The 18,823-nt window shown below is 46.8% G+C and overlaps 1 protein-coding gene across 1 annotated transcript; it reads left to right on the forward strand.

Moving 5' to 3' along the window:
* The first annotated feature begins 1,997 nt into the window (after positions 1–1,997).
* LOC104035222 (glioma pathogenesis-related protein 1) lies at positions 1,998–18,515 on the forward strand. Its single transcript, XM_009488443.1, has 6 exons — positions 1,998–2,177; positions 13,053–13,298; positions 15,234–15,343; positions 17,028–17,110; positions 18,253–18,279; positions 18,364–18,515. Exons 1-6 carry the CDS (start codon positions 1,998–2,000, stop codon positions 18,513–18,515), a joined length of 798 nt encoding a protein of 265 aa, XP_009486718.1.
* The last annotated feature ends 308 nt before the right edge of the window (positions 18,516–18,823 follow it).

The following is an 18,823-nucleotide window of genomic DNA, read 5'->3' on the forward strand; positions in this document are numbered from 1 at the left end:
CTATTGTTCCTATATATATTTGTTAGTAAGGGAAACAAACCCATCTTTCTAGCTGAGAGATGCTGGCTCATATTAGCAATGCGTAAGTGTGTTATCAATATTTAAAGCTGCTTCTCCTCTTTTATTTTAGTCCTAATGTTTTGAGAACACAGTCACTCAAATTCTGAGCCACGTTGCAGCTCTGAAGGAGCATGGCGTCCCACAGAATAAAAGTGAGCCTGAAATGTTTGGGCTCTTGTCATATGCTGCAAAATGTCACCGTGTAAGATACATACTTAATTTCACAATTGTACGTTCTGTCTGCTGCCATCTTTCATATCTAGCAACAGCAAGTAGGCTGGGGGCAAGTGGTTGGGAATGGGACACAGCTGGGACAGCTGACCTGAATTGACAAAAGCAATATTCTATACCACATAACATTGTGTTCAGCAAAAACCACCAGGATAAAAGAAGAAGAAAGGTGGGGGGCTGCCTTCCAGGGTGGCCATTGCTCAGACACTGTCTGGGCATCAGTCTGCCATTGGGGGTGGTGAGTGATTGCCTTTGCATCACTTGGGGGTTTTGTTTGTTTGTTCCCGCCCACCCCTTTACACACATATTAAGCTGTGAGTTTTCTCACTTTTTTTCTTCCTGTTTTCTCCCCCTATCCTGATGGGGAAGGGGCAGTGAGTGAGCGGCTGTGTGGGTGCTTGGCTGTTGGCAGGGGCCAACCTACCACATTATTCTGCACTAAAAAGTGATCCGTAGGAGAGTTGTGAGCACAGTGTTTCTCATCCACAATTCCCTCACAGGGCCTTTTCACCTGTTAGCAGTCTGCCCATTAATAGCTGGAGATATGCGACCCACAGGACCTCATGTGTGCTGGTGGGGCTGCTGTTGCAGGATCACAGGGTGACCCCAGACCACCAACCTGAACGTGGTCTTGCCACCAGCCCCGCCACCTACATGACTGCATGCGCAGAAGTGATAACTGGCACCTACACCCAGCTGTTCAGAGAATGCAGATTCCTAAAACAAAATCTGGAGCGGGAAGAAACCCAGCCTCATTCCCACAGAGATGCCCAGGTTGGGACTGTCGGAAAGGGCCTGAGCTTGATGGACAGGTGATAGTTAAGGGCAGAGTGAGGAGGAGGGTGTGGTGGTGGGCCTGAGCAGGGAGTGTTGGGCACCTGAGGCAGTGTGCATGGGACATCAGCTCCCAACTCCTGGCTGTGAAACCCAGTGTGGGTGCTGCACACCCGACACGAGACAGCACCAACCTTCATAGCACCCAGCTCTCCTCGGTGCTTGGGTTGCAGGGAATGAATTACAAATTGCTAAAGCTTGGGAGGAGAAATTGATAGCAACACATAGCACAAGCATGTGAACACGGGAGAAACCCATCAATAACTGCAGCATATTTAAATTGCAGTTCTCAGCCAAACATACCCCTCCAATAACTCAATGTGCAACCAAAGTGACTGTTCATACTGTAGTAAAAGTTATAGTTCAAATCAATTATTTCTCAGAGCATTTTAGCTCAGAGTAACAGCCTTAACAGCAATGCTATTTTCATGAAAAGCAGAAAATTTATACAAAACTTTACTGCAATCCATAGTGATTGCTATGGATGGTGTCCTGGTTTCGGCTGGTGCTTAGTTGCTGGCTGGGGCTAAACCACGACAGATGGCATGGTGGGGGACAAAAAAACAAAAACAAAGAAGCCCAAAGGACCAGAGAAAAGAAGCTTGCCCCCCACAATTAAAGAAAGAAGAAAAAAAAGAGAGAGACAAAGCTGACACAGCTCTGATGTGAACTTGTAGCTTAATTTCCTTATTCTCATAGCAACGCTCCTGAAATATGACTCATTTCCTGTGACCAACGCCATATTCAATTACCATGGCTAAGATAAGTCCAGCCCACAAGCCTCCAAGCAAAACGCTGCCGGTGGAGCTAAAGCCACCTCGTACAGCTGAAACACTCTGCTGGTAAAGCTGGAAGACCAGAGGCTGAGAATCATGACAAGCAGATTTTCTGCTTGTGTGCTGGCTTTACTGCACTTCTGTCATTCCTCTGACTCCTATGAACCATCAACATTGCCTGATATTGGAGATCCAAAGTTTATTGAGGAATGTGTGCAAACTCATAACAGATTCCGGTCTGGAGTGAATCCACCAGCCAGCAACATGCTCTACATGGTAAGGGGATCTTCACAACTTACGTGCAAGTGTGTAACATTGTGATGGTGTTTACAATTCTCAAAGATTGTTTTTGTGATCAAATGCAAAAAAAAAAAGGAAAAAGAAAAAAACTCCAAAATCCTGGGGTCATATGAGCTACTTCTTTTTAAAGCAGAGAAAAAGGCTCTGAGTATCAGATGGCTTTATACGATCAGGTATGTGTATAGTTTTGCCTGGCTTAATTTCCTCATTTGAAACCCAAGATTTCAACCCTCAACCTAACGCTGTCGTTTTGTGCTGTGAAAAGCCTCCTCGTTCCAAGGCACCGCAGCTTAACAGCCCAGGGTGTAATTTATGTGCAGACCTAAGCACAGCCTTTCATCCTTGAGTCGGCCAGGGCAGAGACAGTTGCCAAACGATGCTGGAGAGCTTTCTCTAAGCTTTCTTTGCAAGGCTCTCACGGACCGATCCAGCAGAGCAGCTGTGCCTAGGCACTGGGGCTGCAGGGGAAGCCAACAAGCGACAAGTGCAGCAGGAGCGAGCGCTGGAGGCATCAGGTCCCATGCTGCTGTGCCCCCCTGCCTTCTCCCAGGCCGTGCTGGGGGCCAGTGTCTGCAGCCACCATGCAAAAGACAGCCTGTTGTGATTCCAAATATACCCAGAAATGGCCACCTCTCATTTCAGACGGCTTGTGACGCTTATCTCCCTGCTGGGTGGCACATGATAAACCCAGCAAGGAGGAAGCTGTAAATGCTTGCGCAAAGCTGGGCTTATGGCTGGGAAGCCCGACTGTGATTTGTGAGATGTTTGATTCCAGTAGCTCGGGAGCTGGCTCTTGCAATATCCATCACCTTTTGTGCTTTGACTGGGTAATATGTGAGATACCATGTTTCTTCTTGGGATAATCTCCACAGATCTCTGTTTCCTTTTGCTCCTTTTATTACCTCGCACGGGCACCAACAGAAGAGGACATAACCACATCTCTAATTAGCAACACCCCAACCGAAGTTCAAGATGACCCCCTTCATTTTCCATTTCTGGTTCTCAAACACTAAATAGAAGTGCCTGTTAGGGGCGGGTAAGTGAGCAGTGAGCAAGCTCGAGTTGCAAGCCTGACAGGAAACAATTTAGTTTCTCTTCTAGATGTGTCATTTACTTCAGCTTTCTTCAGCTGGCCATCCTGAACTTCCAGTACGTATTGCTCTACACTCTGTTTTCTAGATTGCTTTACTGGCCCTACACTAACAAAATCTTGCTATGATGTATTAGAAGAGCAGTATTAGTATTTTTAAATTGTCCCTAATTTTTCTTTTTGAAAAATTGAAGAACTGAAATCTGAAAAAAACCAGCTTAAGAAACAAACAAACAAATAAAGATTATTACAAATAAGCCAAGAACTAAATAATGCTAAGTTTCTTTTAAAACACTGCAAAACCCCTAGTCTTAAGTATGACCTCTCCCAGGAAGAATTTAATGTGGAGAAATCAGTACATGATAAAATCTATTATGAAAGTAAAAGCATTGGAATTTAAAACAGCATATTTCTTCATTTTTGAATGGCCTTTAGCACTTCAAAATGAGGAAAAGAAGATTACTTCTTTATTTCACAGGGAACTTCTGTTTGCTGTAGAATCACAGAATCATAGAATGCTTAGGGTTGGAAGGGACATTTAGAGGCCATCCAGCCCAACCCCCCTGCAGTGAGTAGGGACAGCTTTAACTCCATCAGGTTGCTCAGAGCTGTAGATAACTGTCCACCTTGATATGTAAAAACAAAGACTATGAACTCAGGGCATTTCCACCTTTTGGAAAAACAGGGTTTTTTAAAAGAAAATACAAGACAGAAACTCCTTTACCTGCAAGTAACAAAGCCCAACCATCTATATTTGTAATATATTTATTAGAAAATGAGAATGCTGATCGAACTTTTTTTTACCTGACAAATTATTTACCTGACAAAAAATACCTTTTCCCATTCACCCAAAGCATTGTTTAGGTCTGTTCCAAAGCTCTTCAAAACCAGCAGAAAGAGTCTCACCAGCTTCACTGGGGCTTCACAACAGTCTCTTTTGACTTACTGCTGCCTCACATCACTTTTCACTTATCATACGTTCAGTTTTCCCTCCCTAAATCAGCAAGCAACTCATCTGAGTTATAAAACCAAAACTGAGGAATAGTTAATGGAAAAAAAAACTTGCCATTACTATTTTCTCAAACAGCAATGATACCTATATGCAAACCTCCCTGTCCTGTGCATTTTTCCCCATGCAGTTTAGTCCAATCTTTTTCCATAAATGCAGTTTCATAAGAAAATAAGGACTATAACTATAGTTAAACTAAAGATCATTCTGAACTATCAGTTTCTGCACATTGCTTTTTCAACTGTCAGCCAGCTTAAGCATTCACACAAAAAAAAAGAAAGTACATTTAAACTTATTAATTTACCTTTAAACTCATTATTATGTATACCTCTATGGAACTTTAAACTTATTATTACTACTATTATAGGATGAAGGAGAAAAGAGATATGCGGACTCTTAAAAAGCACAGAATGTGAAAAACAAGACTGTGAAGCACTAAAGTGCATCCACCACTGTCATACATCTTTCATCACGGTCTTCTCCTTGTGACCTCAGAGCATTACCAAGATGTAAACTCCAGCCTCTGTCTTAACTTGCAGTAATGCTAGGACTGTGTCGTGGTTTAGCCCCAGCCAGCAACTAAGCACCACGCAGCCGCTCGCTCACTCCCCCTACCCCGATGGGATGGGGGAGAGAATTGGAGGAGTAAGAGTGAGAAACACTCCTGGGCTGAGATAAGAACAGTTTAATAATTGAAATAAAGTAAAATAGTAATGCTAATAATAACAGTATAATAATGATAATAATAATAATGATACACGAAGCAAGTGATGCACAATGCAATTGCTCACCACCCGCCGACCGATACCCAGACAGTTCCCGAGCAGCGATCGCTGCTCCCCGGCCAACCCCCCCCAGTTTATATACTGAGCATGACGTCATATGGTATGGAATAGCCCTTTGGTCAGTTTGGATCAACTATTCTGGCTGTGCCCCCTCCCAGTTTCTTGTGCGCCTGGCAGAGCATGGGAAGCTGAAAAAGTCCTTGACTAGCATAAGCAGTACTCAGCAACAACTACAAACATCAGCCTGTTATCAACATTCTTCTCCTACTAAATCCAAAACACAGCACTATGCCTGCTGTTAGGAAGAAAATTAACTCTATCCCAGCCGAAACCAGGACAGTATCCACCCCTTATTCTATACCATCTACGTCATGCACAGGCCCTCCCCTTTCCAATGTGTTCCAATTAATCACCACCGCTTTCCCTATCTTGATATACACACAGATATCATTCCCTTCGTCTATGGCCCATCCCTCTAAAATGTCCATTGAGTTCATTTAGCCCATGACTTTGGGTTCCATCTGTCATCACAGTCTTTCAGAGCAGGACAGGTGGTGTGCAGTGTTGGACTGTTGCATGCTGAAGTCAGTTCTCATTCCAACATGGTTTCATCAAAGTTCATTTTCCTTAGGCTGGGCAATTCTTACTGCAATACCATTGATGCGGCATATAGCAATCATAATATATAGTATTATATACTTAATATTAACCTACTATATTATTATATTAACATGCAGTTAAGAGATAACATACAGTTAAGAGATAACATACAGTATTATAAAACAATTAATATTATACAATTCAGTTCATTGGCTATTTTCACCCAAAATCAAATTCCCTTGAGGTACACATTGGGCTTCCCCATCCTTTCGCATCACCCACCAAGTGCACCCAGGTCCTTGAGCAAAAGCAATCCCACGAATGGGTTTGCCTTTGCCAGAGGGGGAAGTAACCCAGACTGTCTTCCCCAGCATATTTTTCATGTGCACTACAGGAACTTTATCTCCTTCTACAGTACGTAAAAGTTTTGATTGGGCAGGGCCAGCTCGATTGGCAGATCCCCTGGTGTTGACTAACCAGGTGGCTTTTGCTAAATGCGTATCCCAATGTTTAAACGTCCCACCACCCATTGCTCTCAGGGTAGTCTTTAACAATCCATTGTATCGCTCAATTTTCCCGGAGGCTGGTGCATGGTAAGGGATGTGATATACCCACTCAATGCCGTGCTCTTTGGCCCAGGTGTCTATGAGGTTGTTTCGGAAATGAGTCCCGTTGTCTGACTCAATTCTTTCTGGGGTGCCATGTCGCCACAGGACTTGCTTTTCAAGGCCCAGGATGGTGTTCCGGGCGGTGGCATGGGGCACGGGATATGTTTCCAGCCATCCAGTGGTTGCTTCCACCATGGTGAGCACATAGCGCTTGCCCTGGCGGGTCTGTGGGAGCGTGATGTAATCAATCTGCCAGGCCTCCCCATATTTATATTTTAGCCATCGTTCACTATACCCAAGGGGCTTGAACTGCTTGGCTTGCTTGATTGCAGCGCATGTTTCACACTCATGAATAACCTGTGCAATACTGTCCATAGTTAAGTCCACCCCTCGATCACGAGCCCATTTATACGTTGCATCCCTTCCTTGATGGCCTGAGGCATCATGGGCCCACCGAGCTATAAATAATTCACCCTTATGTTGCCAGTCCAAATCCACCTGAGCCACTTCAATCTTAGCAGCCTGATCTACTTGCTGGTTGTTTTGATGTTCTTCAGTGGCCCGACTCTTAGGTACATGAGCATCTACATGACGAACTTTTACAACCAGGTTCTCTACCCGGGCAGCAATATCTTGCCACAATGCGGCAGCCCAGATTGGTTTGCCTCTGCGCTGCCAGTTGCTCTGCTTCCATTGCTGCAGCCACCCCCACAGGGCATTTGCCACCATCCATGAGTCAGTATAGAGATAAAGGACTGGCCACTTTTCTCTTTCAGCAATATCTAAAGCCAGCTGGATGGCTTTCACCTCTGCAAACTGACTCGACTCCCCTTCTCCTTCAGCAGTTTCTGCGACTTGTCGTATAGGACTCCATACAGCAGCTTTCCACCTCCGATGCTTTCCCACGAGACGACAGGACCCATCAGTGAACAGGGCATATTGCTTTTCATTTTCTGGCAATTTATTATACAGTGGGGCCTCTTCAGCACGTGTCACCTCCTCCTCTGGTGATATTCTAATGTTTTTTCCTTCTGGCCAGTCCATGATCACTTCCAGGATTCCTGGGCGACTGGGGTTTCCTATTCGAGCCCGTTGTGTGATCAATGCAACCCACTTACTCCATGTAGCATCAGTTGCATGATGTGTAGAGGGGACCCTCCCTTTGAACATCCAGCCCAACACCGGCAGTCGGGGTGCCAGCAGGAGCTGTGCTTCAGTACCAACCACTTCTGAAGCAGCTCGAACCCCTTCATATGCTGCCAGTATCTCTTTCTCAGTTGGAGTGTAGCGGGCTTCGGATCCTCTGTATCCCCGACTCCAAAACCCTAGGGGTCGACCTCGAGTCTCCCCTGGTGCTTTCTGCCAGAGGCTCCAGGTAGGGCCATTCTCCCCGGCTGCGGTGTAGAGCACATTTTTAATATCCTGCCCTGCCCGGACTGGCCCAAGGGCTACTGCATGAACTATCTCACGTTTAATTTGTTCAAAGGCTTGTTGTTGCTCAGGGCCCCATTTGAATTCGTTCTTCTTCCGGGTCACTTGATAGAGAGGGCTTACGATCTGGCTGTAATTTGGAATATGCATTCTCCAAAAACCCACAACGCCTAAGAAAGCTTGTGTTTCCTTTTTGCTAGTTGGTGGGGACATAGCTGTTATTTTGTTGATCACATCCATTGGGATCTGACGACGTCCATCTTGCCATTTTATTCCTAAAAACTGGATCTCCTGTGCAGGCCCCTTGACCTTACTCTGTTTTATGGCAAAACCAGCCTTCAGAAGGATTTGGACTATTTTCTTTCCCTTCTCAAAAACTTCTTCTGCTGTATTGCCCCACACAATGATGTCATCAATGTACTGCAGATGTTCTGGAGCTTCACCCTGTTCCAGTGCTGTCTGGATCAGTCCATGGCAAATGGTGGGGCTGTGCTTCCACCCCTGGGGCAGTCGGTTCCAGGTGTACTGAACACCCCTCCAGGTAAAAGCAAACTGGGGTCTGCACTCTGCTGCCAAAGGGATGGAGAAAAATGCATTAGCAATATCAATTGTGGCATACCACTTAGCTGCCTTTGACTCCAGTTCATATTGAAGTTCTAGCATGTCTGGCACGGCAGCACTCAGCGGCGGTGTAACTTCGTTCAGGCCACGATAGTCCACTGTTAGTCTCCACTCCCCATTAGACTTTCGCACTGGCCATATGGGACTGTTAAAGGGTGAGCGAGTCTTGCTGATCACTCCCTGGCTCTCCAGTCGACGAATCAGGTTATGGATGGGAATCAGGGAGTCTCGGTTGGTGCGATATTGCCGCCTGTGCACAGTTGTGGTAGCAATCGGCACCTGTTGTTCCTCAACCTTCAGCAACCCTACAATTGAAGGGTCCTCTGAGAGACCGGGCAAGGTGGACAACTGTTTAATTTCCTCTGTCTCCAAAGCAGCTATACCAAAAGCCCACCGGTACCCTTTTGGGTCCTTGAAATACCCTCTCCTGAGGTAGTCTATGCCAAGGATGCACGGAGCATCTGGGCCAGTCACAATGGGGTGCTTTTGCCACTCATTCCCAGTTAGGCTCACTTCAGCTTCCAGTACAGTGAGCTGTTGGGATCCCCCTGTCACTCCAGAAATACAAATGGGTTCTGCCCCTCTATAGTTTGATGGCATTAGCGTGCACTGTGCACCAGTGTCCACTAGAGCCTTATACTCCTGTGGGTCTGACGTTCCAGGCCATCGAATCCACACAGTCCAGTAAACCCGGTTGTCCCTTTCCTCCACCTGGCTGGAGGCAGGGCCCCTCTAACACTGGTCACAGTATTCGTTGTTCACTTCCTGTAAATGTGAATCAAAAGTTCCCTGATCAAGGTCGGAAGTAAAATTAGCCCTCTTACTCTGTCTCGGGAACTGCTCACTGGAAACTGGAGCTGCAATTTTCCTGGGAGAACCGCCTTTTCTAATAGTTTTTCCTTGCAATTCACGCACCCGTGCCTCTAAGGTTGAGGTGGGTTTTCCATCCCACTTTCTCATGTCCTCTCCATAATCACGCAGGTAAAACCACAGGGTGCCCCGTGGTGTGTATCCTCTATATCCTCTCTCTTGAGCATAGGGACGTTGACTCCTAATGGCTGAGACACTGGTCCGTGCAGGTGGGGAGTAGGACAGATCCTCTCTGAGTTGTTGGAACTCTTGGCACATTTTTTCAGACAGTTTTTCCACAGCCGAGACACAGGCCCGTAGGGAGGAAGAGAGCTTTTCTTCGTAGTCCCGGAGTTGTCTAGCCACTTCATCCACCGTTGGTGCCTCGTCGTCTTTCCAGGCTAGTATTGCCAACGAGTTGGAATACGATGCTGGTGCGCTCCGTACCACCTTCCGCCACATGGATTGTGTGCACCTGACTTCATCTGGGTCTTTGGTTAACTGCTCATCATTCAGGTCACTGTAAATCACCTCCAGCACGCCTAATTCCCTCAGGTACTGGATACCTTTCTCTACGGTGGTCCATTTGCTTGGGCGGTATAAAACATCCTCCTTGAAGGGATACCTTTCCTTCACGCTTGACAGAAGTCGCCTCCAGAGGCTGAGCGGTTTTGCCCCTTTTCCAATTGCTTTGTCAATGCCCCCTTCCCTGGAAAGGGATCCCAGCTGCTTGGCTTCCCTACCCTCTAAATCCAGGCTACTGGCCCCGTTATCCCAGCATCGGAGCAGCCAGGTGATGATGTGCTCGCCTGGATGACGACCAAAATCTTTTCGCATATCTCGCAGCTCACTCAGGGATAGGGATCGGGTGGTCACCATCTCATTTATGGGTTCTTCCTCCTCTGGTTCTCGTGATGGCCCTGGTTCATCTTCATCCCTTACTAAACGAACTGATTTCCTCGTGTATTTTTTCTTCTGTATAGGGGCAACTGATACCGGCGCAGGTTGGTTCTCTGGTTTAGCCACAGTGTCTGTCACTGGGGTTTGAGTAGCCGCAGTGCTCATGGCTGTGGCTGGAGTAGCCACAGTGCCTGGGGCAGGGGTTTGAGTAGCTGCAAGGCCTGTAGTGGGGGTTGGAGTAGCCGCAGGGCCTGTAGTGGGGGTTTGAGTAGCCACAGTGCTTGTTGTTTTGTTATCAGATCCAGAGACCTTCTCTTTCTTTTGAGGGTACTGATTAGCGTTGACCACGGCTCGATAGGCATGGGCCAGTCCCCAGCATGTTGCAATGATTTGTGTCTCTCTGGAGCTACCAGGGTGACAACATACTTCTTCCAAATACTTTACTAATTCTTCAGGATTCTGCACTTGTTCAGGGGTGAAGTTCCAAAACACTGGAGGTCCCCACTGCCCTAGGTACTTGCGCATACGATCCCACACACCCTGCCACTCATAACTATCCAGCCTTGGGGTAGATCTCTGGATGGTATTTTTAAACTGCTTACTGACCTTTATCAAAATGGAAACAACATTCCCAAGAATTATCAATAGAAGTATCTTAACTGCCCAGGGGTGTTCAAGATACAGGAAAGTTGTTGTAATGAAGGAGGAAACATCATAGAAGAAAGCAGCAAAGGTGCCATTCTGTATTTCCTCCACAACAAGCCTCTCAGAGTAAGAAGTATAATTGCTAACTCTCTCTATGAGGTAGTACCCGAAGTACAGTAGTGACTTCTGTATGAAACCCAAATACCAAAGAATGCTCAAGGTCAGGGTTTTGATAAGGAGCCTCCCAAGCAAAAGATCATGAATCACTGCAGAGCATAGCACACTACACAAACTGACAGCAAGCTTTAACGCGTGCTGCAAAAAAAAAAACATGGTGCAGATCAGAAGAACTAATATCGTGACCGGCAACTGTTAACAGACTCCTTAATACACTCTGATTAATCTGTTGTTATCTCATGCCCCACGTTGGGCGCCAAAAAGGACTGTCGTGGTTTAGCCCCAGCCAGCAACTAAGCACCACGCAGCCGCTCGCTCACTCCCCCTACCCCGATGGGATGGGGGAGAGAATTGGAGGAGTAAGAGTGAGAAACACTCCTGGGCTGAGATAAGAACAGTTTAATAATTGAAATAAAGTAAAATAGTAATGCTAATAATAACAGTATAATAATGATAATAATAATAATGATACACGAAGCAAGTGATGCACAATGCAATTGCTCACCACCCGCCGACCGATACCCAGACAGTTCCCGAGCAGCGATCGCTGCTCCCCGGCCAACCCCCCCCAGTTTATATACTGAGCATGACGTCATATGGTATGGAATAGCCCTTTGGTCAGTTTGGATCAACTATTCTGGCTGTGCCCCCTCCCAGTTTCTTGTGCGCCTGGCAGAGCATGGGAAGCTGAAAAAGTCCTTGACTAGCATAAGCAGTACTCAGCAACAACTACAAACATCAGCCTGTTATCAACATTCTTCTCCTACTAAATCCAAAACACAGCACTATGCCTGCTGTTAGGAAGAAAATTAACTCTATCCCAGCCGAAACCAGGACAGACTGGAAGATAACTTCTGTACAATGCCAGATTTTGTTCATTGTCCTTAAAAGTTATCATCTAAGGAAATATCAACTGCTTACTTGAAATAAGATCCCCTGCCCCAAGTTTACCTTTAATATTCGATACAGTGAGTTCCTAGGCAAATTACTTATGTGTTAGTTTTGTGGGAAAATACACCCCCCATAAATGTTAGCCATAAGAAGAAATGGAAGACATAGGTTGCAAAGTCTTTTCAAATCTCTGTAGATATATTTTGGTATGCTCTTGCAATTTTTATTTACTTATTGGTAGCATAAATGATACACAAATTGTTTCAGACTTATCTATGGTACAAAACAGTTATATGATAGCCATAACTTGCCATAAAATCTAACTTGCAAGTCCTTTTCCTTAGTCACTGTTACTGAGCCATTCAAAACAATTTCTCTAGTGATTCTATTGTTTGCAGAAGCAACTGAGTTATTTTAATCCATATAGAAAAGGACAAATAAAAAAAAGTTTATTTTTTCAAAAAGTCCAATCCAAAATAGTGTAAAATGCTGAAGCACAAAGTGTAATTAGAACTACAGGCATGCACTCATGATACTGCATTTTCCAGGAGGTACAATGCTGTATTTGCTCAATCAAGTTGTGTGCACAAGAAAACCCAGCAAAACCAGACACCACCTCCAGTGCAAACAGAAGACATTTATATAACTCAATTGCTTAAATAACTACTTCCGGTAGGATTGAATAGCAGGTAAATGAGTGATTCCACAAATATGAATTCAGCACTAGCATTTGAAGCCACCAAACACAAAGATCCAAATGAAGGGGTTGAGTTTAAACTGTTCCAAAAATCGCAGCATGCTTGTGAACTGACCTGCAAGCAGTGGCCTTAATGCATGAGGCTGCACTCCAGTCTGATTGGTGCGATAAGCATCCCCCCCAATTCCCAGATTTCCTGTAAATTCACTGTCTAAAGCAAAATTCTCTCATGGCCATCACAGCCTGGAAATGCACATTGTGCCCCAAACAGTGTTTGACTGACGTACAGCTCTTGGTGTCCAACAAACCTGTCAGCCAAGATCACCCACCACCCCAAAAACTTCCTCAAGTTTAATGAGTGACTAAGTTCAAATCAGAAATGAACCTACAAGCCAACTTACCATGTAGCTCTCTAAGTCTCAGCAGAAGCAAAAAACAAATGAACATGAAGCATATACATTACTGAGACCCAGCTTTTCCAGAAAGTTGCTCTGAATTACTGCATTGTTAAGATACCAAAGTGATTTTTAGTTGTCTCTATTTTGCAGAGTTGGGATCCAGATTTGGCAAAGACCGCGAAAGCCTGGGCAAAGAAATGCATGTTTAAACATAATACACACCTCAAAGATCCAGGGCAGGCTCACCCCAAGTTTACCCCCGTTGGAGAGAACCTCTGGACTGGCTCACTTTCTCTTTTTACTGTGCAAGAAGCCATCACCTTTTGGTACAACGAGGTCAGCGCCTACAGTTATGCCACCAATAACTGCAGAGGAGTATGTGGCCACTATACGCAGGTAGGCATTGCATTTCTCCATCTAAACCATGAACCAGCATCGCTATTTTGACACAGAAAATCTGTGTTTCTGTTGAAGATTCAATGAACTGTTTTCCACGTGTTGTAGTCTTATTTTCCGTCTGTGTGCACGAGATGTTCTCATGTTCCCATTTTAGGAAGGAAAAGAGTGACTGCATTTTTTTTTTTTAAATATGCCAGTTGTATTTTGTTTCCAGGAGGAAAACAGGACAGCCATCAAGCAGTCAGGTTTAGCCAAGCAGTGGCCAAAACCCAGGCAACAGCAATGGCTGTGGGCTGCAGTGCGTGGTGGGATGAGGTCCCAGCTCTGGCAGGCAGCCTCCGCACGGCACCACAAGCCATGCCAAGGGGCTGGGGAAATACTGGCACGTAAAGAGATGTCTGCAGCTCTGCAAGCATCACGTGCATATTTTTCCCAACCACAATTCCCAGAGAACTAACCATGGCTATGGGAGAGCGGGATGGCTTGCAACAGTGGCTCTAGGGATTAGATTTTGACCTGAAGCTATTTAATATTTTCTGCAGAGATACATATATTCATTTAGGACTTGAAGGGATGAGCTGAAGCTGGTAGGGTTTCTGAACGACATGTGCAGGTTCGTGCTTTCAGAGAAGATACTTGGATGGAGGAGCTGTGAGAGGTGACATCACGTTGCTTTTTGACCTTGCTCACAAGGACACGGCAAGAGTCAGCATCTGGAAACTGTGATGAAATGCACCCAACCTGGCACTAAAGCGCAGTGCTGTTTACCACATTGTTCATAAAGGAGCAGCCCAGATGGTTGCATGGGGGAGAATGAGAAAATAAGGTTATTCTCACTTGGAGGCAGTGGTGATAGTGACTGTAGCTAGAAGCTGCATGTCTGCCCAGCTTTGGGAGGCATCCCTTGGATCTTCACCTTTGGGGAACCCCTCGTTGCTCTCCCTCCTTCCCAGCTATGGAGAAGACGAGTTTCCTCCGGGTACAATTACTGCAGCTACTACAACCACATCCCCAGCATGAACGTGGCCTCCCGGGATGGGGAGTGTCCTGTGATTCAGTCCTTCACCATCCTCAGGGATGCAGCTGTCTATGGCTGACGTTGGGAACAGCCTCTGGAGCCCAAGCAGTGTGTCCTCTTCCCAGCACTGGCACCAAACAGCCACAAACAGAAAGGGCCAGGCTTCCCCTTCGAGCCGGCAGAAGCACGAGTGTGTTTCTTCATCTCCTGCACTGCTGGGTTCTCTCCACATCTTTTGTGTAGTCAGTCACTGCTGCTGTTGTACAGCCCTCAGATACCACTGCGCCCTTGCCTCCCGTCTACTTCTGTCACAGGGTTTGTTTTTCCAGGACTGAAGCATTTGGCTGCACTGTAATCTTTGAGCTGGATACAGGATGCTGGGCTGAACTGAACAGCTTGCAGTAGACAGAGGATCATTAGATGATGTGATGCCCTCGCCTTCAGATTATCTTAGTTGTGGCTGTGATGCTAAAAGGCAGGACTAGAGGCTGGACATGCCCTGCTCCTCCTGTAACACAAGCGCCTTCCGGCAATTTGCTTACACATCCCCTCTGGATTTAGTACAGGGGTAATCAGCCCTCGTAGGAGCTGTAGCAAAGCTAATGGATTGCCATGAAGCAAAGCAGACAAACTTCACCTTCCCCTTTGCAAGAGAGGAAAAGTACCTGTTACAGCCAGTTTTTCCTTCAGTCGTTCTGATAAACACCTGGTGAATTGTGCAAAACAGTTAGATGTTTTTAAGAATAAGCTATGATTTCGAGATCCATCACTGCTGCTTTCCCCCCTGAACCCTGCCCAAGGACTGCTCCTCAGACAATTTGTTGTCATGAAACAGAGGAGGGCAGGTCTTTTCCGTAATGCTTCAGGTGCTGAAGCAAAGCCTTTGTCACCGGTGTACCCATCTGTCTTTGCAGATTGTTTGGGCTACGAGCTACAAGGTTGGCTGTGCTGTCCATTTCTGTCCCAGTGTGGCGTACTCCTCCATAACCAACGCAGCACACTTCATCTGCAACTACGGGCCAGCGTAAGGTTTTTCATTACAAATATTTCACTGGGTTTGGGGTCCTGCCCCTTCCCTCCCACAATGTGCAACTTTATTAGATCAGCCCATCCATTCATGTGTTTTGTGGAAGGAAACTGTCCCCAAAATAGAGAAGGGGGTACACCTCTGTCCAGCCAGCTTTTTTTGGCTAGATGAGGGCTATGTATTGTAGCCAAAAAGCAGTGGCACTGGTAGAAAGGGTAAAATTTCAGATACTGAAATGAAAATACTAAAGTGATCATTTGAAAACTAATCCCTTACTCCTGAGTGCCAAGACGGCCCCAGAGGGTTGCCAAGGTGCAAGCCCAAAGTCTGAAAATATTTACACATGTGCCTGCAGAATTAAGCCTCTGTATCAACGGTTTGGATAAATATTAAAGTGTGCAATGCTTGCAGCTGCAGTCTGAGCTTTAGCATGACAGTTTGGGGCTGAGGGCTGCTTGTGAGGCTGGGGCTCCTCAAGGCAAAAGTTTATCTGGAGGTCCTTCATATGGATTGTCACCGGGATATTTGTTGCATCTAGGATGGATAGGTTTTTACCCTTCTCCAACTAATTAATGCCACCACAGTCTACATACAGCTTTAAAAGCATTAAATGCATGCTGTGTTGGGCCAAGGCCATGCCAGTCCATGAATTCCAGCAAGTCTGGCATTCCTGTTGTCCATGCTTCATCCTTGAAGAATATGTACCCTTGACCAGATACCTTGAAATGACACAGCTGCTGCTGTGCCAAAGCAACAAAACCACTCTCCTCAGAAGTCTCACACCCAGACAGGCTGAGGGACCATTGCCTCTGCTGGTTCTCAAGCCAAAAGCCGCTGGTCACTCAGGGCAGCCTTTCCTTTCCCTTCTCAGCACTTGCTATGCACCCCACCATGCTAGATGGTGCAGAAACCCTGTCTGTGCACAGGCAAGCAGGCCCTCAGCGCTGCCGGGAGGTGCCCTCTGTTCCTCAAGCCTCACACCTGGATCTCCCCAAAACACGAGCCAAGCCTTCCTCCTTTTGCCCCTTATCCAACATCTGTATTGCGCAGAGGACCAAAATCATGCTGGATTGCTTGCCCTGCATTGGCAGGGACCCCATAGGGAAGGGGAAGGGTGCCCTCAACCCTCAACAGCACCCAGCAGAGCAGGCAGGGTGCTCTCTGGGGAGGCGAGGGGCTCTAGAGAGGGCTTTCAAGCTGGGCCCTTCCCTGCTGGGTGAGGACGCTGCAAACAGGCTGTTGCAAATTAAAAAGTGAGGTAATGTCACATCTGGCTGTTGCTTTTGAGAAGCAGCAACTTAAGTTCTTTAGTTATCTAATCTTTAACTGTTTTCAACTCTGCCAAGGGCCAAAGGAAGATGCATGCACCATTTCAATTCCTAAAGTGAACATACTCCAAAGGATTTTCTTTACCTTAGACCAAGCAAAGAAAGCCTCACCTTGCTGAAAGTAATGAGGTTTTACCACAAAGTTTAGCACTGCTGAGATTGCACGCATATGAAATCCTTCTCAGTGTGTTTATGGGCAGTTTGAGGCATGCTGTAAATCTCACTTTGGCCATGCTCCAAGCAAAGCAGGAGCATTGAGCTGCGTTTGGTGCAGTATCAGAGGTGGGCAGGTAATACTGAGCCAAGAGCCAAAAGCCCGGGCGGTTTAAGAGCAGCGTTACTTTCCTTTGCAGTGGGAATTACCCAGAGCTGCCGTACAAGACGGGAGCAGCGTGCAGCAACTGCAACGGCGAGCGGTGTGCCAACCAGCTGTGTCGTAAGTAGAAGACAACCAGCCCTCCTCCCCAAGCACACGTAGAAAGGAAAAGAGCTCACAAAAGATAATGGCAGGAGGCAGGCACAGCGCTTTCCTGTTCCTAAATATAGTCTCAAAACCTGCAGTCAGAAGCGAAGTGAACAGTGATGCACAACGAGAGGGGAGGAGGGTGGAAAGAGTCTGTTTTCTACCCTGGGAAGTGATGGGATGGGATCTGCTCTTCAGGTGCTGGAGGGTATGATACAGGAGATGTAGTGGCTGCAGTTTAAGGTGTTATTACCCCCACCAGAAGTTACTGCTTGCAGAAATGGGAAGCACAGAAGGGGATACACATCACCTCGTGGGAGCTCCAGGTTATTAACTGGTGCATGAGCTGCAGCTTGAGCCGGTGCAGGTCCGAGCAAGCCTTGTCCCCACCGTGCCGCTGCCCGGGGGAGCACTGCCGAGCACCGAACATCAGCTGGGCCGTCTGCTTTCCCCGAAGCACGGGGTGGGAGCCAGGCCAACATGCACATGTGCAGGTGTCAGAGCCCTTCACAGGGAGCTGGTGCTCAGCCTGAGCCCCTGGCAGCCCACCCGATCCGCCTGCCCTTGGCTTTGCGATAGTCGGGTGGAGTCAGGTGGCGAGGAGACCTTCTGCAATTCCCGTAAGAAGGACAAGGCACCGTGCTGTGGACATCTGCCCAGGGGGGAGCTGAGGGTACGGTCACGCTTCCTCAGCACTCAACCCCAGTGGACTAACGGAGCAGGAAGGTGGTGTTAAAACACCAGCACTGCAGGAAGGAGACTGACTCACGGGACAGTTTAACATCAGTTACAGGCTGAGGATCTTAAACACAAGGCACTGGGCAAAAACCAAAGCGATCTTGTGAAGCACACCCGGGGCAGTGAGTCCTCTCTATGCCAGCCATTGGCGGGAGGAGATGTCACCATGGTGTGATCAAGTGCTCCTCAGCAAAGCCCTGAGAGTCGCTGCAGGGCTCTCCCAAAGTCAGCGGGTCTTTGCTTCTTCCTGGAAAGAAACGCAGCTCCCATAGCTGCATTTGTGAGCCCACCGCGAGGCTCACACTTCATTCCTTTTCTAGACTCGAATTGTTTATCATGTGTAAGCCTGTTGACGTTCCCTTCTTTTCTCTCCCCAGAAAATGCAGAGCGTGACAAAGTCATCAGTAAGTACCACCAGAACCTACTGCTTCCATTTGTTGCCCTTGATGCAGTTATACTTGAAAACAAGTAACCTGTTTTGTTCATAGGTGATTCCCGGTGGCATCCAGAGTGGGACAGACCTGCATGTGATGAGTACTGCATCACTGTTACTACTTTAAGGCTGTTACTCCTTATACTGACAATTCTGGCCACCTGGCTCCTACCAAAATACTGGTCTATAGCACCTGCCAGTGAGTGACACACATGCAGAAGACCATGAGAGCACTTACGTCAACTCATCCCTTCCCTACACATAAGTTACTGGCAGCACAAAGATTGGCAGAGACATTGTTTGCATCCACAGGTACAGAAATACCATCTTCCTTGCAGGCAGCAGCTAGGAGAGCTGATAAGCAGCTTTCTCATTGCTCAGAACCAGTAACTGGTTTTAAATTACCCATGTATTTTTTCAAAGTGGAGCAGTGTGAGGAGGATGTGGTGGGTAAGGTAGCACGCTGCCCAGGCAGCGCACTGAGGTGCAGGCAGCTGCCTGCCACACTTTTAGGA

This window comes from Pelecanus crispus, chromosome 1 (assembly GCF_030463565.1).
Source record: "Pelecanus crispus isolate bPelCri1 chromosome 1, bPelCri1.pri, whole genome shotgun sequence".
Taxonomy (NCBI): Eukaryota; Metazoa; Chordata; class Aves; order Pelecaniformes; family Pelecanidae; genus Pelecanus; species Pelecanus crispus.